The 27,813-nt window shown below is 55.6% G+C and overlaps 1 protein-coding gene across 4 annotated transcripts; it reads right to left on the bottom strand.

Annotated features, from left to right (window-relative positions):
- Nucleotides 1-487: 487 nt before the first annotated feature.
- Nucleotides 488-24,543, bottom strand: Atg2a (autophagy related 2A). Of its 4 annotated transcripts, none has more exons than XM_042675597.1 (41): nt 24,289-24,543; nt 21,717-21,879; nt 21,462-21,614; nt 21,223-21,325; nt 20,680-20,815; nt 20,486-20,584; nt 19,268-19,364; nt 19,027-19,191; nt 18,780-18,920; nt 17,585-17,822; nt 17,352-17,499; nt 17,179-17,271; nt 16,290-16,445; nt 15,946-16,189; nt 15,419-15,515; nt 15,136-15,295; nt 14,024-14,166; nt 13,800-13,939; nt 13,534-13,694; nt 13,020-13,170; nt 12,673-12,878; nt 12,498-12,578; nt 12,179-12,285; nt 12,009-12,101; nt 10,247-10,317; nt 9,999-10,075; nt 9,215-9,379; nt 8,941-9,067; nt 8,638-8,855; nt 6,439-6,647; nt 6,071-6,206; nt 4,671-4,904; nt 4,454-4,555; nt 4,280-4,361; nt 4,044-4,170; nt 3,886-3,958; nt 3,678-3,760; nt 3,320-3,441; nt 2,481-2,635; nt 1,250-1,402; nt 488-1,168 (listed from the first exon to the last, which is right to left on the bottom strand). In XM_042675597.1, exons 1-41 carry the CDS (start codon nt 24,457-24,459, stop codon nt 932-934), a joined length of 5,817 nt encoding a protein of 1,938 aa, XP_042531531.1. In that variant the 5' UTR covers nt 24,460-24,543; the 3' UTR covers nt 488-931. The 4 variants fall into 4 exon arrangements, with proteins under 4 accessions (XP_042531531.1, XP_042531530.1, XP_042531528.1 ...); XM_042675596.1 differs by having other exon boundaries at nt 3,889-3,958; nt 9,209-9,379; XM_042675594.1 differs by having other exon boundaries at nt 9,209-9,379.
- Between the last annotated feature and the right edge of the window lie 3,270 nt (nt 24,544-27,813).

The raw sequence follows: 27,813 nt of genomic DNA on the forward strand, positions 1-27,813 counted from the left end.
GCACAAAGGCCCCCAAACCTACTAGGGATGCTGAGACCAGTTTCAAGAGGCCAGCCTTCAAGAGTGCCCTCAGGCGGCCATCAGAACCTGACCCCTTGGGCACCAGGAGTCTAGAGGCCCAGGGCACAGCCTCAGGCCACACATCAGGTCTGAGCTGCCCAGACCCACAGCTCAGCCTTGACCTGGTCCCAGGGTAAGGCTGGATCCTGTGATCTGGTGGGGATAAAGCCAGGAAATATGGCTGTGAGGACTCCCAGGGCCATCCCTCCCTCTTGGGAGCCTCAGGCGGCCCCTCCCGGCCTCATTCAGTTGCCAAGTCAGAAGTAGGGCCAGGGTGACAGGCTCTGGGGAGGGTGGACTAGGTGATGCCTGGGGAGGAGCCTGCTACAGGCAGTGGGCTGGTGGAATGTGGCACCCCCTGGTGGTGGTGGGGAGGAACTGAATGCAGATGTTTGGGCACAGGAGCACAGAGGCCTGGGAGAGGAGGGGCTGGCGGTGGGCAAGTTTATTCCACTTCATGCAGACACTGACCCACGGCTCAATGCTCAAGGAGCTTAAAAATACACTGACCCACGCGGGTGTCTGACCCCCACCTTCCAAGGGGACACGGAGAGACACTTGGCTGAGCGGGGTCGGAGGCGAGGGTCCCAAAGCCTCTGTCCTGGAACAAGGCAGCAGTGTGGGCCCAGGTGGCGGGGAGGGGGGTCATGTCCTTTCTCCCCAGAGGAAAAGTGCACAGACAGGGCCATGGCCCCAAGGCAGGCAGGCAGGCCCCACTCTCACAGCGGATTGGCAATAGGCAGGGTGGGCAGGTGGCCAACCCCTGGAGGGCGCAGGCTGGGCCCAGCTGTGGGTGCCACGCAGCTCTTGGGTGACTGTGGGCCCGAGGGGGTGGGAGTGGCAGTGCGCCACGGAGTCCAGGTGCCCCTGCTCAGTCTTGGGCCTCCTCCGAGCGCCACTTGAGGGCATGGTCCTTATGAGCGTCGGGCAAGATCTGGTTGCGGATGCCCCCGAGGACGTTGGACGTGGCCTCTGAGGCCACAATGATTGGCTTCACCACCGTTGGGGGCAGCTGGCGGATCACGCCCCCCACGGCGCCTGTCAGCCCCTTCTGCTCGTGGCCACGTGCTGCCACATCACAGATGGTCTGAGCTGTATCCAGGATGCCCTGTGGAGGTCAGAGGTCAGTGCTGGGGCCTGAGCCAGGTGAGGGCGGGGTTTCCGGGAGCAGGGCTGGGGGCCTCCTCACCTCTCGAACTGTGTCATAGGCCTTGGCCACGCCCTCCCGCAGGTCAGCGGGCTGCTGGCCTTTGCGCAGCCTCTGTGCAGAGCGCTTGTCCTGTAGGGAGCGGGAGATGGGTGCTGCCGGGGACAGGATGTCGTATACCGTCTCAGCTGTGGCCTGAGGACACACGGGAGAGTTGAGTGATGGAAGCCTGGCTTCCCTTGGCCCTACCTACACTGGGCCTTAAGCTGTGCTGTCTGGGGACTCCTGCTAGGCCTCATCTCCCTGCCTCCCTCCCCAGCTAAGGGCACATCAAGTCCCTGAGGAGACTTCCTAGTATCTCCTCCAACCCAAGCCCTTCTTCCTGAAGGCGCATGCCTCTAAGGCCAGCCTTGGGGAGGCAGAGACAGGAGGGTCTTGAGTTTGAGTTCAGCCTGGTCTACATAGAGATCCTGCCTGCCCTCCCCCCCCAAATAAAATAAAAACAAAGAACTAGGTGCAGGTGGCTTACACCTGTAATCCGAGCTACTTAGGAAACTGAGAACTGAGGATTATGGTTTGAGGCCAGCCCAAGCGGAAAAGTCCGTGAGACTTTCTTTTCCAACTGGTTGGTTGGAAGTTGGAAGCAGAGTTGTGGCTCGGGTTGTGCAGTGCTAGCCTTCAAGAAGTTCGGACAGCCAGACACTGGTGGCTCGTGCCTGTAATCCTAGCTACTGAGGAGGCTAAGACCTGAGGATTGTGGTTTGAAGCCAGTCTGCAGGAAAATTTGTGAAACTGCTATCTCTAATTAAGCACCAAAAAGTCAGAAGTAGAGCTGTGGCTCAAGTGGTAGAGCTCCAGCCTTGAGTAAAAAAAACCAAAGGACAGACGGTACTCAGGCCCTGAGTTCAAGCTCAGTACTGGCACAAATCAACCAAGCAATAAGTGGGCAACTAAGTAAGTAAATAAAAATAGCAAAAAAAAAAAAAAAAAGTAAAAACAAATCCTTTTCAAGTAGGTAGGCTTCTATGCCTGTGCCTTGCCACCGGCTGCCTGCCTGCTGCCCTACCCTCTTCTTGCCTGCCTCCCCTTCTAGCTGGGCAGGAGCACGGGGGGGTGGGAGGGGTGGGGGGGATGGGGGGGGGCCCTGTGGGCTGTCAGGAAGCCTTGCTGAGCCCAGCCTTCTTTCAACAGTGTTGAGGTCAGAGTCTGCAGCATGGATTGCAGGGTTTCAGCCCCTCCCTGTCCCACACAGGAGCACAGAGTCTGCCCTCACCTGGATGGCCTGGACCAGCCGGTTGCTCAGTTCCAGGGCAGCAGAGGCTGTGGAGGAGCCGAAGGAAGCGGCCCCGCGCTGCAGTCCCCGCATGAGGCGCCCGTCCTTCCGGTACTGCTCAATGGGCAGCCACAGCAGGTCTCGGAACCCTTGGACTGGGGGACAGGGCGATCAGAGAGGCCTGAAGCTGCCCAGCCTCCAGCCAGCCAGCCTGACGACCCCTCCTCCTTTCTCAATGGCAGTCTCTAAGCTGCCTGAGAGTAAAAGCAGTTTCAAGAGACCTCACACCCAAGCCAGTTAACCTGCCTATCTACTACTCAAGAAGCTGAAATCTGAGGATCAAAGTTCAAAGCCAGTCCAGGCAGGAAAGTCTGTGTTGTTCTTATTTCTGATTAACTGCCAAATGGCCCAAAGTGGAGATGTGGTTTAAGTGGTAGAGCACCAGTCTTGGGCGGAAAACATTAAGGGGCAGTGCTCAGGCTCTGAGTTCAAGCCACACCACTAGCATAACAACAAAAACAAAAAAGGGTCAATGCCAGGTACCAGTTGCTCACACTTGTAATCCTAGCAACTCAGGAGGCTGAGATCTGAAATCATGGCTCATAGCCAGCCCAGGCAAGAAAGTCTGTGAGACTCTTATCTCCAATAAGCCACCTGAAAACTGGAAGTGGCGCTGTGGCTCAAGCGGTAGTGCGCTCACCTTGAGGTGAAGAGTTCAGGGATAGCGCCCAGGCCCAGAGTTCAAGTCCCACAATGGAAGAGAGGGGCAGAGAGAGAGAGAGAGGAAGAAAGAGAGAGAGAGAGAGAGAGAGAGAGAGAGAGAGAACACAGACACTCACAGAGCTGAACAACTGAGTGCATAGGGCCCACGCCCCCCAGCAGGCCGGGCAGCTGGTTCTTGCGGATATCCTGCAGCCATTCGTTGAGGGCATAGCCCAGCACCTTGTCCACCCCCAGAAGCCTGGAAGGAAGAGGTGAGAGGGGTGAGGGGCACCAGGAGAGCTGTGCATCTGCAAGGGGGGCCCTGCGGGCACCCCAACCTCCCTCTGGTTCCATCCGGCTGTGTGGAACCATGGCTCGACCCACTTTAGGGAGAAACTGAGGTCCTGAGGAGTGACAACTTAGTCAAGGCTACACAGATTGGAGTAGAGAAAGACTGGGAGCCCAGAGAGAAGGACTGGGGTGCTCAGGGCTCACCCGTGGCGGCAGCAGAGCCGCTTGAGCTTCAGCTCCGAACAGTTGAGCTGGGCCAAGCCAATGAGGAGCCCGGCAAAAGTGCCCTGCGAGGGAACAGAGGAGGGGTTAGCGGGAGGGGAGCCTGGCATGGGGGTGACAGCGACATCTGAGCAGAGTGGGGCCCACGGAGCCGAGTCTCCACCGCACCAGGCCTGCTGGCCCTGCTCACCACCTGGTCCATGGTGACGTGCTTGCCGTGGTAATCCAGACAGATGGGCACCTCGGATGTGAAGCGGAACTCCCTGGGCGTGGACAGAGGGGGGCCTGTGGTCACTGCCACGTCCTCTGTGGTCTGGCCCACCACCCACCCCTGGCCCACGACCCTACCGGAAGTAGATGGGCTGCTGTTCTGCAGAGGAGCTGCGGCTGCCGCCTGAGGCCTCCTGGGAGCCGCTCATCTCCTCCGGCTGCCCGTCCTGGGGGCTGCCAGGCCGGCCTCGAGTCTCAGAGCGAGCTGGGGATGGAAGGTTGGACCAGAGGTGAGACAGGGACTCTGGGTGCCTGGCTGTCCTGGGAAGGGGCCCTGGACTTCCCCTCTCCCCTCCCCCAGCCCAAACTCTCACCCTCAGAGGGCTCTCCTGGGAATATGGGGTTGATACCAGCCACCAGGCTGGTAAAGAAGTCCTTGAGGAAGAAGAGGGCATCCTGTGGGGCAGAGTTTAGGGAGCACGTCAGATCCAGGAGTCCGGGGATGGAGAGGATCACACTGGGCCCTGCCCTGGCTTGCCCTGGCTCACCTGGTCCACGTTGAGCCGCAGAGGCATCAGGGAGACCCGGAGACAGCACTCAGGCCCGCCGGGGCTGGTGGTGGGGGCCACGTGCAGGGCTTTGATGGTGAGCTGCGGACAGACGGGAAGCCCAGGTGCATGCTGGGTCCCCTAATGCCGCCCCGCCCACCCCGCTCCCTCAGCTGTGCCCGTCCAGGGCACCGCCCGCATCCTGCATCCTACGCACCATGTTGGAGTGTGTGCGGCGGGGCAGCCGCTCGCTCGTGTGCAGGTGCAGGAACTTGTTGATCTGGGAGGAGGCCAGCCGGTCTCGAATCTCCAGCTCCTGCACAATGAGCACCTGGCGGGACAGCGGCCGCTCCTCCAGCTCCTGGCCAGGGGCCCTGTCTGTGTCGGTGCCCGTGTCTGTGTCTGGCTCCGGCTCCGGCTCCTCGGGATACACTTCATGCTGGAAACTCACCTGAGGATGGAGGCAGGGTCTAGCTCACGCCCCTTCCTGTCCCGGCCCCATACATGGCTGCTGCCTTGCCAGCTCTGTGTGGCCGTCCCACACACCATGTGGCTTTGAGTCCACGCAATCACACTGAACTCCAATCATCTCACCTGAGTGGCACCAGCCCGCTCTGCCATCTGAGCACAAGTGTTGGTCCTGAGGCTTGAACTCAGGTCTAGGGGCTGTCCTTGAGCTTTGTGGCTCAAGGTGAGCACTCTAGCTCCACTTCCAACATTTAGATGGTTAATTAGAGATAAGAGTCTCATGGACTTTTCTTGCCCGGCTGGCTTTGAACTGTGATGATCCTCAGATCTCAGACTCCTGAGTAGCTAGGATTAAAGGTGTGAGCCCCTGGTGCCCAGCCTGGGTCACTTGCAAGTGGGAGCTCCCTGCAATTTCTCTGGTAGAATGCTCTGCTTCACACACTAGGCCTAGACAAACCTTTGGGCTCTTCTTATGCCATTTGGTCCCTCCGGAATCTGTCACCATCCCACAGCAACACTGTCACTGGCCTGTGCTGACTGCCGAGGTCTCTCTTCCAAAACCCCAGAGGCTCTCACCTCATTCTGGTAAGAATCAAACTGTCCAGGCTCCACAGATGTCCATGCCCTGGCCCCATCTCCTCCCCAGCCCTGGCTTTGGCCTCCTCCGGGCCTGGTGGCTTCTGGGAGAGGCCTAAGCTGCTCCCCTTTCCTGCTCTCTCTCCTGTGCGTGCTCAGATCTTTGCTCAAGAGGCCCTCCTGCCCCTCCACCCTTTGGTTCTGCCCTGATCACCCACCATGGGCCAGGGCCACGTCACGACCACCTTCCTCAGGCTTTGCCTGGCAAAGGGCGTTTCCCTTTGAAGGGGTTTTGTGTTGTGTTGTGCTGGTACTGGGCCGCACACTCTCACTTGGCTTTTTCACTCAAGGCTGGTGCTCAACCAGTAGAGCCACAGCTCCACTACTGGTTTTTCTGCTGGGTAATTGGGAGACAAGTCCCAGGGACCTTTCTGCCTGGGCTGGCTTTGAACCTGAATCCTGAGTCACGAGGATCACAAGTGTGAGCCCCGGCGCCTGGCTAGGGCAGGGCTCATCGGCTCTGACTGCTGCCACAGGCCGAGGGTGCCCTGGTAGCTGTGATGCCACACTGACCTTGCTGAGCTGGATCTCCATGAGAACCTGGTGCTGACGCCCACTGCCACCTTGTGTGCGCCACGAGTTCTGAGGCCGGTTGGGGCCAGAGCAGCGGGAAGGAGAACTCCTGGGGCCTGCGAGGCCAACTCTTGCTCTGGAGAGAGGAATGGGGGAGAAGCTGACCCAAAGGAAGCCTCTGGCTTCCACCCACCCCAGCACAGGGGTGTCAGCCTTCTCCAGTCTCCAGCTGGAGGCAGGGCAAGGAAGGAGGAACTCAGGTAGGAGGAAGGGTTGGGCATCCAAGTTACCATCGGCTTCACCAGAGCTGGGCTAAGCCACAACCCCAGTCCTGCCAGCCGCCACCTGCATGCCCCCTCCCTCCTCACCTATGGCTGGGGTAGGGGCCAAAGTCTCGGCCCCCGTAGAGATGCCAGATGAGAGAAACCTCACGTAGCACCACACGGCTGCTGGGCACCGGGAAATGAGCAGGTGCCCGCAGCAGGTCTGTGCTGCCCAGGGGCCGAGAGAAGTATCCGTCCTGCAGGACGATGGGGCCTGGATGCAGCTGCGTTACCACGGGTTCTCCATCCCGGGGCTGCGGGGAACAGACATGAGAGGCATGGAGGTGAACCTCCGCCCAGCCCCCAACTCCAGGTCCTGCCAGTGTCCCCGCCACGCTCTGCCACCCCCACACCTCCCCATCTTCTTTCTTGACTCTGTGTATCTGTGTGTGTGCTGGTCCTGGGGCTTGAACTCAAGGCGTGGACACTGTCCCTGAGTTTTTTTGCTTGAGGCTAGCAATCTACCATTTGAGCTATAGCTCCACTTCGGGCTTTTTTTTTTTTCTTTTTTGCCAGTCGTGGGGTCAGAACTCAGCCTGGGCGCTGTCCCTCAGCTCTTCAGCTCAAGGCTAGCCCTCTACCACTTGAGCCACAGCACCACTTCTGGCTTTTTTTGCTTATGTGGTGCTAAGGAATTGAATCCACGGCCTCATGCATGCAAGGCAAGCGCTCTACCACTGAGCCACCTTCCCAGCCCCCACTTCTGGCTCTTTGATAGTTAATGGGAGATACAAGTGTCATGGGTGCTGGTGCCGGTGGCTCATGCCTGTAATGCTAGCTACTCAAGAGGCTGAAATCTGAGGATCACAGTTCAAAGCTAGCCCAGGCAGGAAAGTTTGTGAGACTTTTATTTCCAATTAACCACCAGAAAACTGGAAATGATGACACTGTGGCTCAAAGTGGTAGAGCACTAGCCTGGAACTGAAGAGCTCAGGGACAGCGTCCAGGCCCAGAGTTCAAGCTCCATACCACCACCACCAGCACCAACAAAAAGTTGTTCCTGCCCATGTTGGCTTCAAACTGTGATTCTCGGATCCCAGCCTCCTGAGTATCTAGAATTATAGACATAAACCAGTGGTGCCTTACTTCTTGCTTCTGTGTGTGTGTGTGTGTGTTTGTATGCCAGTGATGTGACTTGAACTCAGGGCCTCAAAGCTGGAACTCTATCACAGTTCCACTTTAAGCTTTTTGCTGGTTAACTGGAAATGAGTCTCGTGGACTTTTTGCCTGGACCGGCTTTGAATCTTTTTTTTTTTTTTGTCGGTCATGGGGATTGAACTCTGGGCCTGGGCACTGTCCCTCAGGTCTTCAGCTCAAGGCTAGCACTCTACCACTTGAGCCACAGCGCCATTTCCAGCTTTTTTTTTTCCTGCTTATGTGGTGCAGAGGAATCAAACCCAGGGCCTCATGCATGCAAGGCAAGCACTCTACCACTGAGCCACCTTCCCAGCCCATGGGCTTTGAATCTTGACCTTCAGATCTCAGTCTCCTACTAGCTAGGATTTAGGCATGGGCTATCAGCACCTGGCTTTTTTCCCTATTTCTTTTTCTTTTTCTCTGTGTGTGTGTGTGTGTTTTGGTCCTGGGGCTTAAACTCAGGGCCTGGGTGCTGTCCCTGAGCTTCTTTACTTTTTTTTGTCAAGTTGTGGGGCTTGAAACTCTGGGTCTGGGCGCTGTCCCTCAGCTCTTCAGCTCAAGGCAAGCACTCTACCACTTGAGCCACAGCATCACTTCCAGTTTTCTGGTAGTTTATTGGAGAGAAGAGTCTCAGAGACTTTCTTGTCTAGATTGGCTTTGAACTGTGATCTTAAATCTCAGCTTCCTAAGTAGCTAGGGTTATAAGTGTGAGCCACTGTGCCCAGCTTTTTCTTCCCTATTTCTGACCCAAAAAATGCCCCTCATAGATTACCATTCCCAGAGCGGTCGATCTGGGAGGGGCTCACTCCTGTCCCTGAGACTGCAGTGTGTTTGGGTTTTCTTCTGGCTCTTACAGGCATACCCTCCTACTCTTCATTCCTTTTCCATCCCTTGAGATGCCCCAGTCTCTCTGCCCAGCATGGCAGGCCTCTCTCTGAAGTCCCGCCTGTTCTCTGGAGCCCAGAACCGAAGCTGCCTCCTGCCTATTTCTCTGATCTGGAGCTCTAGGAGGACTGAGTAAACACCTGAGCATCCTGGACCCCTAGCCTAGACAGCTGTCTGCTGGGCAGAGAGCACCCCGTGCCAGCCCCTCCCGCACACACGCACCGGAATGCCCAGGCCAGGGGCATCGAGGATGCAGAACTCATCACTGTCCATGGTGTCTCCATCTCCCTCCTCCTCCTTCTCGTGGGCCTTACCCTCAGGGAAAGACCCTAAGGTGCCAGCAGGGCCCCCAGGAGGGGGCGAAGGAGCCCGAGCCGCACTCCGTTCACCAGGGAACAGGTAGACGGAAATGGGCGAGTCTTGAGGAAGAAGGGGGTCACCTATGGGAGAGAGAAGCCAGTGTGGGAGATGCTGGAGTGGGTGCCTGCCCAAGTCCGCAGTGGCTGGAGCGCCCCCCCTCCCCACCTGAGGGCTGGGCCAGCTCCCGCAGGCTGCGTTCAGTGTCCAGGAGGGCATCGGTCAGGTCCCGCTGGTTGATGAGGGCTGTCTCCACTGGGGGGCATGAAGGCAGGGTGGCTGGGCTCTCGGAGAGCTGGTCCAGGCAGGGGAGGTGTGGTGAGTGAAGGCCTAGAAGGAGGGGTGACCCCAGGGTAACCCCCCCAACTCAGACCCTGAAGGCTATATGGAGGAGGGGCCTGGCCGAGCAAGGGAAGTCTGTGTGGCCAGGCCTCACCTGTACCTTCTGGCCGGCGATCTCCGTGGGGCTAGGGGGTCGGGGTGGGGGGTGCAGGTCGCCGGAGCTTGTGACATACTGGAGCAGATTGGCCAGCAGGGCGCAGGAGTCGGCGCAGCTGTGCACATGGACCACGTTGTTGGAGCAGCGCAACTCAAACAGCGGCTGGCTCTGCGGGAGAACAGTGGGGTATCAGAGGGGGCCCCCACTGCCCACCAGGCCCCTGCAGGATGTCACAGTTTGTTCCTGCTACAGAGAGAGCCAGGCAGGTTTTCCTTCAGTGTGGTACCCCACTCAACAGACGGGCAAACTGAGCCGGAGGTATCGCGGGGTCTCTGGGCACGGATGGCTCATGTCTATAATCCTAGCTACCCAGATGTCTGAGATCTGAAAATTTTTGGCTTGAGGTCTAGGGCAAACAAATGCAAGCAACTCATCTTCAATTAACTAGCAAAAAGCTGGGAGTGGAGGTATGGCCCCAGGGGCAGAGCACTAGCCTTGAGGATACACACACACACACCCCTAGACTTACACATGAAGTTTCTTCTGCCCCTCCCTCTTGGCCCCATGAGGTGGGGGCGTTATCTCACTATACAGAGAACCAGGCCGCTCCCCGCCCCCCCCCCCCCACCCCAGCAAGGCTCGCTTCCACCCTGCCCGCAGCTGCCCCCTGGTGGCTGGACTGAAACACATCCTGCCCATCCATCCAGTGAACAGCAAGGGACAGCTCCGGTCCTGGCTCTTGTGGGGTGGGGGGAGGCACTCTGCCCCTGGTGACAGCCACACACACCAGTTTGCCCTCGGTGCTGCCCTTCCAGGTTTTGATCACGAGCTCCAGGAGGTCGATGTCAAGGACGCAGACATAATCTGAGGCAGAAGGTAGAAGCTTGTTCTTAAGGCCTCCTTCAGTGCAGCCCCTGCCCACCACCACTGGGCGCAGCCCACTCCAAGTATGGGGGGCAGTGGAGAACTAGCCAACAGCTACATGGGGGACACTGGTTACTCTAGGGTTGAGGACTCGGGGCCCGCCCTGCTCACCTCGCCGCAGATCCAGGCTCTCCACCTCACACTTGTCCGACAGGTACAAGGCAGAGTCATCGAGGATGAACCTGGTGGGGATCAGGGCTGAGAAGGGCCCAGAAGCCACTGCAGGCGGCTGCTCCACGGCAGCCGGGCAGAAGTGGGGCTCCTGCAGACAGCAGAGGCCCCAGCCACCAAGAAGCTGCTGGGAAGGCTCTCATGGGAGAACAGAGTGGCCCGGGGTTCTAAGGGCTCCAGCCAGACAGCAGTCCCTCGCCTTACCAAGGCAGCACTTGGAGAGCTCAGAGAACTTCCAGTTCTTTCAGGCTCTCATTTGGTCCTCCCACTGCATGGGGGCATCCCTCCCCTTTCTATCATTTGTTTTCCTCACTTTTCCTTTCCATCTGTCATTTTTCTTTTCCTCCAACCTCTAGCCTCGGATCTCAGCCTCCTGGCCTCCTGAGAAGCTAGGATTACAGGCGTGAGCCACCATTTATGTTACTGGGGATTGAACTCTGGGCCCCTACATTGAGCCCCTCCCTTCATCCTAGTGTGTGTGTTGGTATTGAGACTTAAACTCAATATTTCACATTCTTGGTCTTTTTTCATCCAAGGCTGATGCCTTACCACTTGAATCATGTTTTCAGTTCCAGCTTTGTTGTGTGTGTGTGTGGGTGTGGGGGGGGGGGTTATGGGGCTTGAAGTCTGAGCCCAGGCACTGTCCCTCAGCTCTTCGGCTTAAGGCTAGTGCTCTGCCACTTGAGCCATAGTGCCACTTCCGGTTTTCTGGTGCTTAATTGGAGATGAGTCTCAGACTTTCCTGGCCCAGCTGGCTTTGAACCATGATCCTCAGATCTTAACCACCTGAATAGCTAGGATTACAGGTTTGAGTCACCAATGCCCAGCTATTTCCTGGTCTTTTTTCCCCCCTGGTACTGGGATTTGAACTCAGGACCCTAGACTTCTTAGGCAGGTGCTCTACCACTTGAGCTACTCCCCTAGGAGCTCTCAATATTTTTAAAGAAAAGTCTTCCCTTTATGCCTAGGATGATCAGTTGGCAATCCTCCTATTTATACTTCTGGTATAGCTGGGATGACAGCTGTACACTACCACACCTCACTTTTTATTGGTTGAGATGGACTCTTGCAAACTTTTCTGTCATGGCTGGCCTTAAACAAACAGCAATCCTCTCAATCTCAGCATCCCGATAGCTAGGATTAAAGGCACGAGTCACTGTGCTAGCTTATAACATATTATTTTCACTAAGCAATATATTGTGGCATTTTCTTTCTTTTGTGTGTGGTGTATGTGTCATTCTAGGGCTTGAACTTAAGGCTGGGCTGTGTCCCTCAGCTTTTTTTTGCTCAAGGTTAGCACTCTACCACTTGAGCCCCAGATCCACTTCTGGCTTTTTGTGAAATTTGTGTAATCACTTCATCCCAATAAAAAAAAATTAAAACAACAACAACAACAAAGGAGTCTCACAGACTTTCCTTGCCCAGGCTGGCTTCAAACTACAATCCTCAGAGCTCAACCTCTCCTGAGTAGCTAGGATTACAAGCATGAGCTATCAGTGCTCTCTAGAGATGAGATTACCAAGTCAGAGAGCATTAAGGTTCTCAGGCTCTGATTTGAGGGGCCCAGCAACCCCCTCCAGGAAAGTGGAAACAACTTAGGTTCCTAAGGATGCATGTGACAGGCCACAGCCTGGCTTGGAGGGGAGGGGGACATAGTGAGAGGGTGTGGGTGTGTGGGAGTGGAAGGGAAGATCCCAAATACCTGAGCAGGAAGGTCGACGTGTCCATGACGATATTGCTGGAGAGGGTGAAGGTCTCAGTGGTAGCGAGGACGCGCACGGGGAGGTACAGGGGCCTGCGAGTGCGAGGGAGTCACATTTAGGCTGGGGCAGGCTCCCTGTGGCCGAGGCCTGCCCCTGCCTGCCTGGGTACCTGTAATCCACAGCACAGGAGAACAGGTGTGTGTGCAGGACAGTGATGACGGTTGGGGGCAGGTAGCCCAGCACGGGGTCATCCAGCACGTCCAAGAACTCCAACAGCTTGGGTGGCGGGCAGGGTGGGAGGAGATGGTGAGGAAAGAGGGACACCTCCCTCCTCCAATCCTCTCCTGACCCAGCCCTCGTCTGCCATCCCACCTGTCACCCATCAGCTGTCCCTCATGGCCTAGCCCACAAGCCCATGCGCCTCAATCCCAGCCACCCCGGCCCTGCCCAACTCAGGAGGCCACTATCACTGGGTCACCTCTGCTCACCTGGGAGTACCAGCTCTGTTCAGGCAAGGCCATGTAGTGGCGCAGGGTGGCTTTATAGAGCCGCAGCGTCACCAGGAACTCCTAGGGATGGAGGTGCAGTCAGGAGGGTGGAGATCCCAGGGCCCAGCAGACACAGGAAGAAGGGAGCCAGCTGGGCACGAGCAGGAAGCAGTACCTTGATGTTCTTGTGGGGATCTAGGTGGATGCGCACAGCGGCGGACAGCATGGGGAGGCTCTGGCCTTGGCCCTGCCCCTTCCGGCCTGAGGATCCCCGCTCAGTCAACCCTTCCTCCGATGGGTAGATGGTGGGCGCCAGGTGGGCCGGAGGGGCAAAGCTGGGCAGTTCCAAGTGACTGGGCAACAGGGCATCGCCCACAGCCGCTGGGGAAGGATCTCATGAGCTGTCTGTGCCCTGCACTGGCCCCTCTTGCCAGCTCTCTCCCTCCGACCCCCCCACCCCACCCGGGGGCCCGCCAGCCTGAGGCCTAGATTTACAGGGCACCCAGTGCCCAGCTCTCACACCTCGGTGATACAGTGTTGCCTTTTCAGCTTCCACACAGAAGTAACCGAACCCTGGCTGGCCACGGTACTGGGAGACGTTGAAGATGGTGCCATGGTCCACATCCAGTACCAGCTCCCCATGCCGCCCCTCCTGTCGCTTCCCATCTTCATCCTGCAGAGTGCACCCCCATCACTGCTGTGCCCTGGACCACCCGTAATAGAGGCCTGGACTAGGGGACCTCCCCCACTCCTGCCGGACTCCACCACAGGGCTGTGAGACTGTCTCTCCCAGAAGACCAGCCTCGCCCTGACAGCCTGAGACCAAATGGTACCCTTTCTGCCCTCTCCCTCGGGGCTTTATGAAGAGGAGGGGCTGGTGAGTGGATGTGGGGAGGCGATGGGGCCAGTGGCTGGCAAGGGTGAGTCAGGGCTGGTTACCCATGCCTTCTACTCCACACTTCTGACCTATAGCTGCTTACGTCTGTCTCACTCCTACAACCAAGGAGTCAGGCTCAGCTGCCCACGACTGGCTCACCTTAGCCTCACAGAAGGCTGTGATCCGACCCTTCAGTACTTTCACCATGGTAGAGAAGGTACTCTGTGAGTGATGTCTTGGGGGATCAGGGGCAGGAGGTTGAGGGACACTCGAAGCGCCTACTGAGAAGAACTTGACATCTTCTTCATCAGAGTCTGAATCTGGGGTGAGATCAAGGAGGTGGGGTGAGCAGCGGACCTGTAGGGCTGGCCCAGTCCTGCCCACACCTAGAATCCTCCCTCTGGCCCAATCAGTGCCTCTCATACCCAGCTTGAAGGCGGACTTGCACATTTTGAAGTTGTCATGCCAGAAGCCAGAGGAGCCTGGAAAGCCTGAGGGGTGAGTGGCAGGACCAGGGCTGGGAAACAGGTCTGCGGGTTCCCACATGAGCAGGTCATTGTTGATCCTGACGTGGGAGGATGGGTGGCAGAGGTGAGTAAGGACAATGCCCGGCCGGCCCCATGCCCGGCCCTGCCTGGCATGTCCCCACCTGTTGTAGATGCTTTCGTAGACCTCTTTGCTGGGCAGGAAGACATGCGCACTGGGCAGGAGTACTTCCAGGCTACAGCGGGAGAGGGCTAGCGTCCGGGTCTGGAATGTCCTCATCTCCTCAGGATCTCCAGGGATCACCATCTGGATGGGGTGGGGGGAGATGGGGGGGGAGGAGAAAGAACCTCAGTAGGAAAGCCAAGACATGCTAAGGCAGACATGGCTCTAGAATCTGTGTCCTGACCTTTGATTACCCCTTTCCTTCCCTTCCTTCTTCTCTCTGCTCATCCATCCATCCATCCATCCATCCACCCCCCTGCCTAAGCATCCATCTACCCATACTTCCAATTATCCATCCATCTACCTACTTGCCCAAATGCCCATCTATCTATTCACTTGTCCATCTATCCACCCATCCATTCATTCATTCATTCACTTACCTACCCAAACCATCCATCCACCCACTTGCCCATCTGTCCATCTGTCCATCTATCTATCTGTCCATCTATCCATCTGTCCATCTATCCATCCATCCACCCACCCACCCATTCCTCTGCCTACCCAATACATCCATCCACCCTTCCACCCACCCATTCGTTCTTAGAAGCCCATCTCTATTGGTGAGGGTGATGTCCATTTAGGACACAGTGCCAGTAGCATGCCAGTCTTAAGAGCTGCCCAAATGTGAGCTGAGTCCTCACAACAGCCTACATGACAGAAGTCCTTGTGCCTACATCCTAGAGGAGGAAACCCATCTACAGGTTAATTCTCCATCCCGTGGCAGGGCCTGCAGAGAACCTGGGCAGGCCTTCAGTGCCTTTCAGTCCTTATCAACTGCAGAAAAGTACCCTGCTAATAGCAGGTGGCTAGGTCCCTACTGTCCTGACTGGGGGGCTTGCCTTCCCCAGTGTGCTCCCTCCACCCAGGGCCCAGTGGGAACTTCAGACTCCCTTTTTGGACAGAAATAATGAAAGAAAATGTGCATACCATGTTGGGTCACATCATGCCCACCCCCAAGTGATCGCCAGCTTGGTCCATAGGCACACAGGTGGCTTCCACAATATCTATTGTGGTGGGGTGAAGGCCCCAGGAAGCAGTGGGGCGGGGCCTTACCTCCTCGGTCTCGTACATGGTCCTCTTAGAGGAGAAGGGTGAGGGCTCAGGCTCCCGTAGCTCGCATGGACTTTCCGTGGATAGCTCCAGGTCCTCGCTCTTGTCCGGACCCGTCTCCCACTGTGTGTCACTGGACTGGGGGTTCAGGGTCACCACTACCCTGCCGGGCACAGGCCTGTCACTGGTCTGCAGGGCCCCCATGGGCCCAGGCTGGTCTCCTGTCATCCCCAGCAGGGGCAATCGACCCCTCCTCTCTTGATGTCTCCCCAAGGCCTCCACTTACTGTGGCAGGAAGTACTTGCGCCCAATGTTCTTGGGGTCCACAGATTTGGCAATCCTTAGGCAAGGGATGGGTGGCTTCTCTCCATCTTCGTAGATTCCTGGGGGGATGGGAGGTGGAGTCATCACTGATACCTCTTTATTTTTGTCAGTCATGGGGCTCGAACTCAAGGTTTGGGTGCTGTCCCTGAGCTTTTGCATTCAGGCTAGCACACATTGAGCTCTAGTGCCATTCTGGTTAATTGGAGATAAAAATCTCATGGATTTTTCCTGCTTGGGCTAGTTTCAAACTGTGATCCTCAGATCTCAGCCTCCTGAATAGCTAGGATTACAGGTGTGAGCCACTGGTGCCTGGTGCCTTTTTACTTTTCTTCCCCAGTGCTGGGGAGCATGCTGACACCCCATGGTCTGGCAGTGGTCCAGTGCCCCAGGATGGCAGGGGCCTGTGCCAGGGCCAGATCTACACCTTCCTGTGTTCCCAAACCCACCTGGTGGCAGGGCCCCTTCAAGGTGTCCCCAGGGGTTTCTTACCATGCAGGTCAGAAAAGGTGAGCTCCAGGCGGGTGGAAACCGGGGGGCCAGGCCCGCTGCTGAGCTCTGACCGGAACTGGGGCTCACTCAGTTCCAGTCGCAGCTGCTCTGTCCGCACAGCCCGGCCTGCCCAGGGGTCCCGCTCAGGCCTCAGATCAGCAATAGGGAAGCGCAGCCGCAGCGTGGCCCGGGGTGCAGAAAGCCGAAACACTGTCTGTTGCTCTGAAGCCCACGGGGGCTCTGTCTGTGGAAGGGTGAGGATCAGAGATGCCAGGGCCCCTGCCACCGTGGTAGGGCCTGAGGGCTAGTGTTCCACTACCCCAGGCCCAGCAGGACATTTTTACCAGTAGACCAGCGGGTGGCTTGTGGGGTACAGTGGCCAAGTGCAGCAGGGCAGCAAATCGGTCCAGAGCCCCCAGTTCCACATCTGCCTGGAATTCCTCCAGGTCCAGGACCACTTCTGAATGGCAGTGGCAGGCAACAGAGCGCCGGGCCCGGCTCTATGTAGAATAAAGATGTTGGGGTCACTGAGGGTCATGGGGTAGACAGAGGCAGGGTAGGAAAGGGTTTCCTCAAGCAAAAACAAACCTGAACCCCCTCAGAGGTGGGAGAAGAGCATGGGGAGGGCACCCAGGAGGGACCGAGGCAGACTTTCTACACTGCCACCTGAAGCCAGTTTACTTAAGAAGTCACTGAATGCTGGAGACTGGTGACTCATGCCTGTAATCCTAGCTACTCAAGAGGCTGAAATCTGAGGATCTTGGTTTAAAGCCAGGCCAAGCACAGACAGACCAATCAGAGACTGTCATCTCCAATTAACCAGCCAAAAGCTAGAAGCAGAGGTGTGGCTCAAGTGGTAGAGCACCAGCCTTGAGTGAAAAAGCTGAGCAAGAGCAGGAAGCTGAGTTCAAGCTCCAATGCATGTACACACGTGTGTGCGCGCACACACACATCACACAACACTTGCCCCTTCCAGCCTCAAAGGCCTAGCAGGCCACTCTCTGAGCCAGGGAAGGAGAACCAGGCCTCTAGAATGGCTTGGTCAGAGTGTACAAGTTCACACCCAAAGGCTCTGAAATAGCCTGGTGTGGTCCAGCTGGAGCATAGGAAAAGGAGGGCCAGGGTGACAGCAGAGAAGACACTGAAGAGGCCAGATTGGGGTCAATACACCATGAGAAGAGACCAACAGCCTCACAGTTCGGCTTGGGGGGGTGGGGGGAGGAGGTCAGCTACCTTTGGCAGCCGGCGCAGGGTCTGTGTATGGCGTAGGTGCCCACAGGGCCGAACTGAGGCCTGGGTACTCAGGTTACTGGGGAAACTCAGGATCTAGGACGAAGCAGTGGAGGTAAGCAGGGCTAGGCTGGATCCATGCTCCCCTCGCCCCCAGGCCCTACCTCAGCCCCTACCTCTGTGTATTCGGGTTCTGAAGAGCCCTTGGGCCACAGGCACTCTAGGACCTCCAGCTGCCCGAAGTGCAATTCTGTGGTGGTAGTCCGCCGGCCCCGGCTGCTTGCCCACAGTTCCCAGGACAGCTGGACAGCTGTGCCCGTGAGCCTGCGGGTAAGGAGGTAGGTGTCAGAGGTGGGGTCTGGGAGCCCTGGCGGTCTCTGCAGGCCTCGGCCTCAGGCTGGGCTTGTACCGGACATGGCTGCAGGGGCAAGCCTTCTGGAAGCGTGGCCGAAGGTGCTGGAAGTCTCGCGAGCCAAATGGCCCATCCTTGGTGGCATCAAACTCAGTAAAAAAGTGGGTAGTGAGGTCAGGTGGTCCAGAAGCTGGGGCAGATGTCTGGAGCAAAGTCAGGGTCACGCCACCCAAGGTCATCTTCAGCAGCGAGTCAGGGCGCATGGTGCCCGGAACAGGAGTTGGGGCTGTCTTGCCTGAGGGAACAGAGGCTTTACCAAAGGCTCCTCGGAGCTCGGAGGACCCTAGGTGGGGGTGACAGTTGGCCATGGCGCTGGGGGATCGGGGAAACGATGGCTAAGCTGGACTGTGGGGGAGCAAATCTATCTCATTGTGTGGCTCTGGAAAGGGACTTATCTCCTAGCTCAATTTAACCCCCTGAAGGTTCTAGAAGGCCTCAGTGTCAAACACAGACTAGCACCTGACCCACAATAAATTCAAGTATTGCCTAAAACATACAGTTTGTTGATAGAAAGAGAAACTGAGTCACAGAGAATTTAAATAAGGTGGGTGCTGGAGGCTCACGCCTGTAATCCTATCTACTTAGAAGGCTGAGATCTGAGAATCATGTTGGAAGTCCCTGAGACTTTTATCTCCAAGTAGTAATCAATAAGTCAGAAGTAGAGCTGTGGCTTAAGTGGTAAAGTGTCCACCTTGAGCAAAAAAGCTCAGGGACAACACATCAGCTCTGAGTTCAAGCCCCAGGACTGGTGAGAAAGAGGAAGAAATGAAGGAAGAAGAAAGGAAAAGGGAAGAAAGGAAGAATGAAGGAAAGAAGAACAGAAAGATTTTTTTGTCAGTCGTGGGGCCTGGGTGCTGTCCCTCAGCTCTTCAGCTCAAGACGAGCGCTCTACCACTTGAGCCACAGTGCCACTTTCGGCTTTTTTTTTTGTTTATATGGTGTTGATGAACTGAACCCAGGGCCTCATGCATGTGAGGCAAGCACTCTACCACTGAGCCACCTTCCCAGCCCCAAAACGCAGAAAGAAGTACTTGGTCAAGAGCACTGACTCTAAAAGCTGTGCCCTGCCCATCACATAACCAATTATCACCCGTGGGGGGTGTCCAGGCATCGCCAGGGCCTCCAGCACAGCACATGTCTGATGTGAAGGCCTCTTAGCCCTCCTTTCCCCTATCCAGGGAGCTGGACTCACCAGCTGGGTGGGCTGGGGCAGAGAGTCGGTGGGAGGCCATGTTGCTGTGCACGGAGGAATTTAGGTCTACGTCAGAGAGGGAGAGCTCAGAGACTGCTGAGGCCACGCTGCTTGTGAGGCCAGCCATGGAGAAGAAGAGGTCTAGGTGAGGGGGAGGCGAGAGGCGTTAGGAGACAGAGGGGCTTGGCCCCTGGGATCTTGCACTCATGCAAGCTGCCACTCCAATCAGTGTCGGCCCTGCACCCACCAGGACTGTCCAGGTTGAGGAGGGGGTTGGTCACAGGGTCTGGGCTGAGGGGCTCGGCCACAGCGCCTGCCTGTAGCTGCTGGTTCAGATCCTGTTCGATCAGCCACAGGTCTTCAGCACCTAGTGGGCGACTCTTGTTCAGCTTGTCAGCAAGGCCTTCTGGGGCTGTAAGGGAAGAGGTTTCAGTCCAGCCTGGTTGCCAGCCCTAACCATCCATCCCCTGGTTGTCTTGAAGCCTCACCTGTGAGACTGATGGCACTGAGCAGGTCCTGGAGCTGCTGGAGCCTCTGTGGGGTCAGGAGCAGGTGCAGGGAGCCCAGCTGCCCCGCCACCTCCAGCTGGGGGGGTGAAGGGCGGCCATGTTTGTCACTCAGTCCCTTTGAGAGCTGCTACCTGCCCCCTCCCCCTGAGGTCAATCATCAGGCTAAACTCTATTACCAAGTAGCTGCATGAACCTGCTCACAACCAGACCTCTCTGAGCCTCAGTTTCTCTAATTCAAAGCAGGTCATAATTTCCCTTCTTTTCCTTTCGCTCTTTTTTCTTTTTTTTTTTTTTGTCGGTCGTGGGGCCAGAACTCTGGGCCTGGGCACTGTCTCTTAGCTCTTCAGCTCAAGGCTAGTGCTCTCTCTACCACTTGTGCCACAGCACCACTTCTGGCTTTTTCTGCTTATGTGGTGCTGAGGAATCAAACCCAGGGCCTCACGCATGCGAGGCAAGCACTCTACCACTGAGCCACCTTCCCAGCCTGTCTGTCTGTCTCTTTCTTTGTTTCTTTTTTTTTTTTGGTCCGGTAGTGGGCTACTTCCAGCTTTTTTTCCTTTTTGCTTATGTGGGGCTGAGGAATCGAACCCAGGGCCTCATGCATGCAAGACAAGCGCTCTACCACTGAGCCACCTTCCCAGCCCCTTCTTTGTTTCTCTCTCTCTCTCTCTTTCTTTTTCTTTCCATGCTGGTCCTGAGGCTTGAATTCAGGGCCTGAGCACTCTCCTTTAGCTTTCTGGATCAAGGCTGATGCTCTACCACTTGAGCCACAGCTCCACTTAAACTCTTTGCTGGCTAATTGGAGATCAGAGTCTCACAGATTTTCCTCCCCAGGCTGGCTTCAAACCAAGAGCCTCAGATCTTGGCTTCTTGGACTGGGAATGTGGCTTAGTGGTAGAGTGTTTGCCTTGCATGCATGAAACCCTGGGTTCAATTCTTCAGTACCACATAAGGAGAAAAAACCGGGAGTGGTGCTGTGGCTCAAGGGGTAGAGTGCTAGCCTTGAGCAAAAGAAGCTCAGAGACAGTACCCAGGCCCTGAGTTCAAGCCCTGGGACTGACAAAACAAACATAAATAAAGATCTTAGCTTCTTGAGGAATTAGGAACACACTCCTGAGCAACCAATACCTGGCTATAATTTCCCTCCCTCATTGGAGATGGGGCACACTTGCTCATCCTGGGTGCCTGGTGACCTACCTTAGGTCCTGGAAAGGCCTCGTTCTGCTTCAGCTTCACTATTAGCTCCATGTACCCCGAACAGCTGCCAATCTGCAAGGGAGGCTCTGGTGGCTCTGCCTGAGAGGTGGAGAGCTGAGGAGTTAGGTCTCCAGAGGGTTTGTGGGATCAGAGGGGCTTTGGGATCTTGAGGGTGTGGAAGGCAGTCAGCCTACCTGTGAGGGGAGCTCTTCGAAGTACAGGCGGACCCCCGCCAACTGCAGCATCTTGTGTAGGAAGGCGGGTGGCTGGTGCACGTCCACCGGAGGTGCCTGGCCTGGATCTCGCACAGACTCGTCACAGTACTCCAGTCTGGGGAGTGGAGGGTCAGCCCTTGTCCTGGCCACCCCACGCCTGGTGCCCTTTCTTCTCACAGTGTTGTGTTCTAGGGGTCTGGGGTTGGGGAGCCCAGCCTGCAAAGCTGCCCACCCTATCTGCGACACCCTGGACCACCATGTCCAGCTAGGATGCTCAGCTAGTCCCTCTGACCCTCAGAGTCTAACCTGGTTTCTGGGACCCATGCCACGCAGAACACTTGGGTCCAGGATGCCAGTGCATGCTCCCACCTCGGCCCTTTTCCCCAACCCCACTACCATCAGGCCCACCTGCTTCATTCACCTTGTGGCTTCCCGGAGACCGGCTTAGGGGTGAGGGGTGAGAGGGGAAGAGGCAGGGCCAATAAGCAGTTCTCACACCCTTGAATCCCAGCCTATCTGTACCTCTGCACGTGGATCTCCATGGCCACGCCATGCTCCCCATCGCCCGGAGAGTGCTCTATCCTCACCACACTGTCCAGAAAGGTCACCTTGATCCTCCGCAGCACTGGTATGTGGGGAGGGGGAGGAGTGTCTCAGGTCAGCTGTGGCAGCCAGAGGGAAGGCAATTTCCCCTCTGAACAGCAAGGGGTAAGTTGCTGTCTGAGGGCCCTGTCCTGTGAGCTATGGAGGAGCTGGCTTACCTGTCTCGATGGTCTGGGCAAACATTTCCAGCCCCTCTAGGGGCTGTGGAGGCTCTGAGGGCTCGGGAAGCCCATTCCGAAGACACTCCTGAGCCAGCTGCAGGCTTGTGGTCATGCAGGAAGCCCAGCTCTGCGAGTCAGCAGCCCCTGGCCCTGTGGAGAGGAAAGGGTCTCAGGGTAAGCAGGCTCTGACAGCTCCTGGGTTCCTAGGCTCAGTCCTACCACTTGCCTGCTCCTGGCCTTGTCATGCCTCACCTGGGCTTTGGCGGGGCTGCAGGGTGAGCTGGAGGCCCGACACACGCACCGTGCAGTGGTCAGTGAGTAGCGCAGCCCAGGGCACAGCCACCTCGATGGAGCCCACAAAGCCTTCCACCAGCTCCAGCGGTGAATCCATCGACTCCAGCACCTCGTTCACAGACTGAAGTGAGAAAGGGACATATCAGCTCATGGAACCCCGAATCCAGCTGGCTTCTTCAGCCTGCACAGCCATTTGGCCTTGGAGAGGGTCGCTAGTTTTTCTGTCCTTCTGCATGCTATAAACCCTACTTTGGTTCATGCTGTTCCCTAACCCTTCACCCCATCAACCAAAGGTACTCAACACTGAAGCCAGCTCCAATATTTCCCACTCCATTCAGTTAAAAAATAATACTTTTGCTGGGTGCTGGTGGCTCACGCCTGTAATCCTAGCTACTCAGGAGGCTGAGATCAGAGGATCATGGTTCAAAGCCAGCCTGGGAAGGAAAGTCCATGAGACTTTTTTTTTTTTTGGTCAGTCGTGGGGCTTGAACTCTGGGCTTGGGCACTATCTCTCAGCTCTTCAGCTCAAGGGGAGCACTCTACCGCTACAGCCACAGCGCCACTTCCAGTTTTCTAGTGGTTTATTGGAGATAAGAGTTTCACAGACTTTCCTGCCTTTCCTGACTAGGCTGGCTTTGAACCGTGATCCTCAGATCTCAGCCTCCTCAGTTGCTAGGACTATAGGCGTGAGCCATCAAGGAGACTCTTATCTCTAATTAACTACCAGAAAACCGGAAGTGGTACAATGGCTCAAGTGTAAAGAGCTTGCCTTGAGCTGAAGAGCTGAGGGACAGCACCCAGGCCCAGAGTTCAAGCCCCACGACCGAAAATCAAAACAAAACAAAAAACCATAAACTTTTACCAGACACCTGACATTGAGACTGCATGGCCTCATCAGACCAGGATGAAACCAGAGGTGAGGGGGTACCAGGGAGAGAGGGGGTCTGGGAACACCGAGGTGGGGGAAGGGCTGAAGAATGAAGAGGAAGCAGCCAGGCAGAGATGGATGGCGATGTGTTCCAGGCATGGGAACAACAGGTGCACCAGCCTGGCAGTCCATGCTCACCCAGGGCCAGCACAGAGTTCAAGGGGAGAACTGTCCAGGCGAGGGGCTGACTTGAATCCAGATGGATCCTTAAATCTAAGATAGTAGTGTGGCTGTTCCTCTGAACACAAGACTGAGCCCCAATAAAAGTGCCGTACCCTGCCAGCCTTCTCCCAGTGACCTCCAGTCTACGTGCTACCAGTGAGGTTCTCGGTGAACACTTTTTGGATGCATGAATGTTAAATAAGTGCAAACAGAGCTAACAACTGAGATTAAGGCCCATGGCTGAGGACACAGAGACCCAGGGGACACTAGTCTAGGTACCCCATGTTCTACCAGGGCTAAGACTGGGACCAGGCCTTTTCCCCACCCCACCTGGAGTCTGATTTGGGGACCTTGAGCTGAGAAAAAGGGTTGGTTCGCAAAGTGCCTGAATTTTGCTAGGGGCTAGGTTGAAAACCAGCCTAGAGGGAAGTCTCTGTCTTCAAAAGAAGTTAGGGCATAAGACCTGGGAGTATTTTCGGGGGCTGAATGTAAATGGCTTCCTAATTGGGCCCTCACAGACCACAGGCTACTGAGAAATTCTACCTACTCTCAATCCACATTTTTTCCCAAGGCCTGTTCTGTCTGTATGTCTGGCTTTCCAGTCCAAAGGGCCAGAACTCTAACACCAGTCAGAAAAGAAAGCTCTACTCCCATGCCCACTTGAAGCTCTGGAACTGGAGAGGTGGCCCAATACCAGTCAGTGCTAGGCGGAGGCCTCTAATCGAGGGCTCCTTGGTTACTCTAAATTAGGTGAGCTGTGATTCAGGGAACCTGACCCACCAGCCCCCAGCCTCACATTTCTCCCGAACAAGATCCACTTTAGCTTCCTAACACCAGCCAGGGGCCAGACCTACCCACCTTCCTCAAGGGCTGCCCTAAAGGTAGGGATGCTGGATTCCAAGTCCCGCCCTAAACATCTGCATAGGCTGCCCAACTCCACCTCCAAAAGCAGGAAGTAGACGGCAGCAAGTCGCACGAGGTGTTGATCAACAGGGTCTGACGCTTTTGTTGACATCTGCCTCCGGAGGGGAACCCCACCCACCAGGCTCAGGATCTCGGGGTCTGGAGGTCGGGGCTCATTTTCCACAGGTACCATGAGCAAGGCTCGGTACCCCCCACCAGCCATCCCTCCGCAACTACCCCTCCCCAACTCTGTCACTGCCAATAGGTCCTCTAATCCCTCTTCACTCAGCTCAACTCAGTCCTCAAACTCGATGAGATCCTGCTGGCATTCACCAGACGAGAGACATCCCACCCTCTCAGCCTGTTTCTCCCAGCTTCAGGATCTGATAAGGAACCAAGGCGACCTCGCTGGTGCCCGGAGAGGGCCCGACTTCCCGGCCTCTCTTCACCCAGTGTCCGGCCCTCCAGCCTGACCCCTCCGCCGGGCACTGCCTTCCCGCCCACTGCACCTTCCTGAGCTCGGGCACCGCTCCTCACCCAGTTCTCCAGGTGGATATCCCGCAGGGCAACGCTGCCCTTGTACAGATCCAGGCTGAGTTGGTCCAGGCTCAGATGTTCTTGGAAGAAGTGACCCAAGTAGTGGTGTAGCAAGTAGCGGCAGACCCGTTCTTTCACACAGTTCGACCATGGCCACAGCCATCGTGACATCTCGGGGAACGCCGGGACCCGGCTGCCTCCGCTCACCGCCTGCCGGCGATCCCTGTCCGGCTGCGCTGTTCACTAGAGCCCCCGGCTCACCCCGCCGCTTCTCAGCGCCAGGCCGCGCCCCTAGCCGCGCAGCCACGCCCCCACGCTCACTCCCATTGGTCATTGCAAGGGGAGAGGCCCACTGATTGGGCGAGAGGGGCGGAGCCTTCGGGAGTGGAAAAAGAGACTGGGCTCTCAGTGAGATACAAGGCTCTCAATCATCGTTTACGCCTGCGTACAAGTGTTGTGTGGGAGGACCTTTAACCTCCCTTCCACAGGCTTCGGGAAGACTGTTGGGGGTGGGGGGTGGGGCCGGCGTGCGAAGGACTGCGCAAGTGCAGACCCGTCTCACAACTTTAGGTAGTTGGAGAGGATTTAAAGGGACAGGGTCTTAACTTCGCCAGAGGCTTCCCACAGCGATCATGAGTCGCTGTGAGTTACACAGCCTGAATCTCGGAAACGAGGGAATATACAGGTGCATTTTATAAAATGTTTTATACATTCGTTATCCCGTTTAACTCTTTTGCTTTCTCTTTAGGCTGGCGGGATCAAGAGTCCAGGAAGTCACATCCGGCTCCAATCAACTTTCTTAACTCTTAGGGATTGTTGTTTTCGCTTTACCCTTTAGAAAGCAAGTCTAGAAAGGCCTCTTAGTCCTGCTTTAGGCTAAATTTTTCTTCCTCAACTGAGAATGCTTTGCCCCGGGTTAACTAACCCTCCCTTTTAGGAGAAAAGAGAGAGAAGTCTGTAAAACCTGTGAAGCCTGGGGCCCTCCCTGGAACAATGATAATAGCTTTTCATATCTCTAATTCCAAAATCAATACAGAATGGATTCTACTTCCCTCGAGCTGAGATCTACTGCTTTTGTGCAGCCTTTGAGCTTATACTGGCTTTTATAGTTTTAAATGGTTGGGGGGTGGGGGCGGAATCAAAGAAAGAATGTAACAATGTGAAAAGGCTTGCACAGTCCATCTGGGTTTTCCTATAATACACATCTAGTGGACTGAGACTGTTCACTGACTACTGTTGAGGCAGAAGCTTGTACAGTCTAAAATGTTTATTTTTCAAGTCCTTTCTAGACAGTTTGGGCTGGGTGCCCGTGGCTCATGTCTGTTATTGTAGCTACTCAGGAGGCTGAGATCTAAGGATCCCAGTTCAAAGCCAGCTAGGCAAGAAAGCCCATGGGACTCTTATCTCCAATTAGCCAACACAGAAAGCTGGAAGTAGGGCTGTGGCTCAAGTGGTAGAGCACTGGGCTTAAACAAAAAAGTCCAGGGATAGCTCTGAAGCCTGGAGTTCAAGCCCCAATAGGACACACACACTCAAAAAAAATAAATAAAATAAATCCTTCCCTCTGCTCTGTACAGGTGGTTTAAAGGACATTCATGAGTAATTATGATTCTAATTTAGTTTTTACCATATTTCAGTCTAATGCCAAAAGTCAGTGAAATGTCCATCTTGGCCCTGGGGACAGAGACCTGGATTCTTGTGACTCTAGGTGGCTTTGGGCAACTCACTGCTCCTCCCTAAACTCTTGTTTATTCTCGCATGCTCAGAATAAGATAGAAAGCCAGCTCTTTTTACTTGGTAGGGACTAAGGAAATAGTCCCCACACCCCCACCCCAAATGGAGGAATCTTCAGGAAGGTAGGCTGGTACTAAGGCTGGTCAGAAAATGCTTGTGGGATGAATCAAGAGATATGCCTGTGCTCCTAGCTACTCAGGAGGCTGAGATCTGAGGATTGCTGCTCAAGGCTGCCCAGGCAGGAAAGTCTGTGAGACTCATCTCCAATTTACCTTCAGAAAAACAGAAGTGGCACTGTGGCTCAAAGGGTACAACACTAGCTAGCCTTGAAAAGAAGAGCTCAGGGACAGTGCCCAGGCCCAGAGTTCAGGCCCCACAACTGACCAAAAGAAAAAAGATATCTGCCTGTCTTTGGCAGGGCAGGGGTATAGCTGTGCTCATTAGTTATGTATTACCAATAATAGAGCTGAGTGTAGTGACACACAGTTGTAATCCTGGAATCTGGGAAGGTCCAAAGCCCAAGGCTAACAACCAAGGCTACACAGGAAGACCCTGTCCTAAAAATAAAACAAAATAATAACTATTTGAGCTCATTTGATGTCCTAAATCCAAAGCTTGTTACTTTGTGAACATTATTTCATTTTTTTTCTTGGTCAGTCCTGGGGTTTGAACTCTGGGCCTGGGCCCTGTCCCTTAGCTCTTCAGCTCCAGGTGAGCGCTCTAAACCACTTGAGCCAGAGCGCCACATCCAGTTTTCTGGTGGTTTATTGGAGATAAGAATCTCATGGACGGGCTGGAAAGGTGGCTCAGTGGTAGAACGCTTGCCTTGCATGCATGAGGCCCTGGGTTCCATTCCTCAGCACCACATAAGCAAAAAGAAAAAAGCCAGAAGTGGCGCTGTGGCTCAAGTGGTAGAGTGCTAGCCTTGAGCTGAAGAGCTGAGGGACAGCGCCCAGGCCCAGAGTTTAGGCCCCACGACCGGACCCCCCCCCCCCCAAAAAAAAAAGAATCTCATGGACTTTCCTGCCCTAGCTGATCTTGACCATGATCCTCAGATCTCAGCCTCCTGAGTAGCTAGGATTACAGGCGAGAGCCACTGGCACCCAGCCCACTTGCAGCTTTTGCTGTTAATTGGAGATGGGTCCTTAGGACTTTTCTGCACAGGCTGGCTTCGAACTTTGATCCTCAGATCTTAGCCTCCTGAGTCACTAGAATTACAGGTATGAGCAACCAACACCTGGCTAAGGAGACATTAATAGCTCCATGTTATGGGAGAGGAAACTGAAGCTATGTGCCCAAGTACATGAGGAACAAGCTCCACTTCTTTCCAAGAGGAGTGGAGGAAATGCCCCATTTACAAGGGGGTCCCCATTCCCCTGTTGTGGGAAGAGGGTACAAAGATGGGGGGCCCCGGCTTGATCTTTGTATCTCAGCCTCTAGTGTTCCTCAATATGACTGCTTCCTTTCAGGGTGCGTTCACACCTTTCTCTGCTTCTAACCTCATTGGCCACATCTATTTCTCAGCAGTTGGTACCTGTGTGTGCACACCTGAATCCCATGTACCCCACAGCGGAGTATTGCACAGCACAAATAGAGCCCAAAACACTTTCTCCAGATGACTGGCTGCAAGTTCCATAGAAATCCAAGGGCAGACCATCATCCACAACTGAGCTCAGGCCAGAGTAGGAAAGGAACAAGTGGATACCAAATAATGACAGAGCAAAGGGGACAAAAGTCTCTCAGGAGGGAAAATGGTATTGGGAGCCACAGATGCTTCTCGAGGATAGCTGA

The sequence above is a fragment of the Dipodomys spectabilis genome, unplaced genomic scaffold, assembly GCF_019054845.1.
Source record: "Dipodomys spectabilis isolate Male_0828 unplaced genomic scaffold, ASM1905484v1 ptg000030l, whole genome shotgun sequence".
NCBI classification, from domain to species: domain Eukaryota; kingdom Metazoa; phylum Chordata; class Mammalia; order Rodentia; family Heteromyidae; genus Dipodomys; species Dipodomys spectabilis.

Excerpts from the sequence above, each read along its gene's own strand:
- Atg2a (XM_042675594.1), bottom strand. The coding sequence starts at position 24,459 with ATGTCACGATGGCTGTGGCCATGGTCGAACTGTGTGAAAGAACGGGTC. Across the intron at positions 21,880-24,288 it reads ATATCCACCTGGAGAACTGG|TCTGTGAACGAGGTGCTGGA; the intron begins GTGAGGAGCGGT and ends TTCTCACTTCAG. Across the intron at positions 18,921-19,026 it reads CCTCAACCTGGACAGTCCTG|ACCTCTTCTTCTCCATGGCT; the intron begins GTGGGTGCAGGG and ends CCCCTCACCTAG.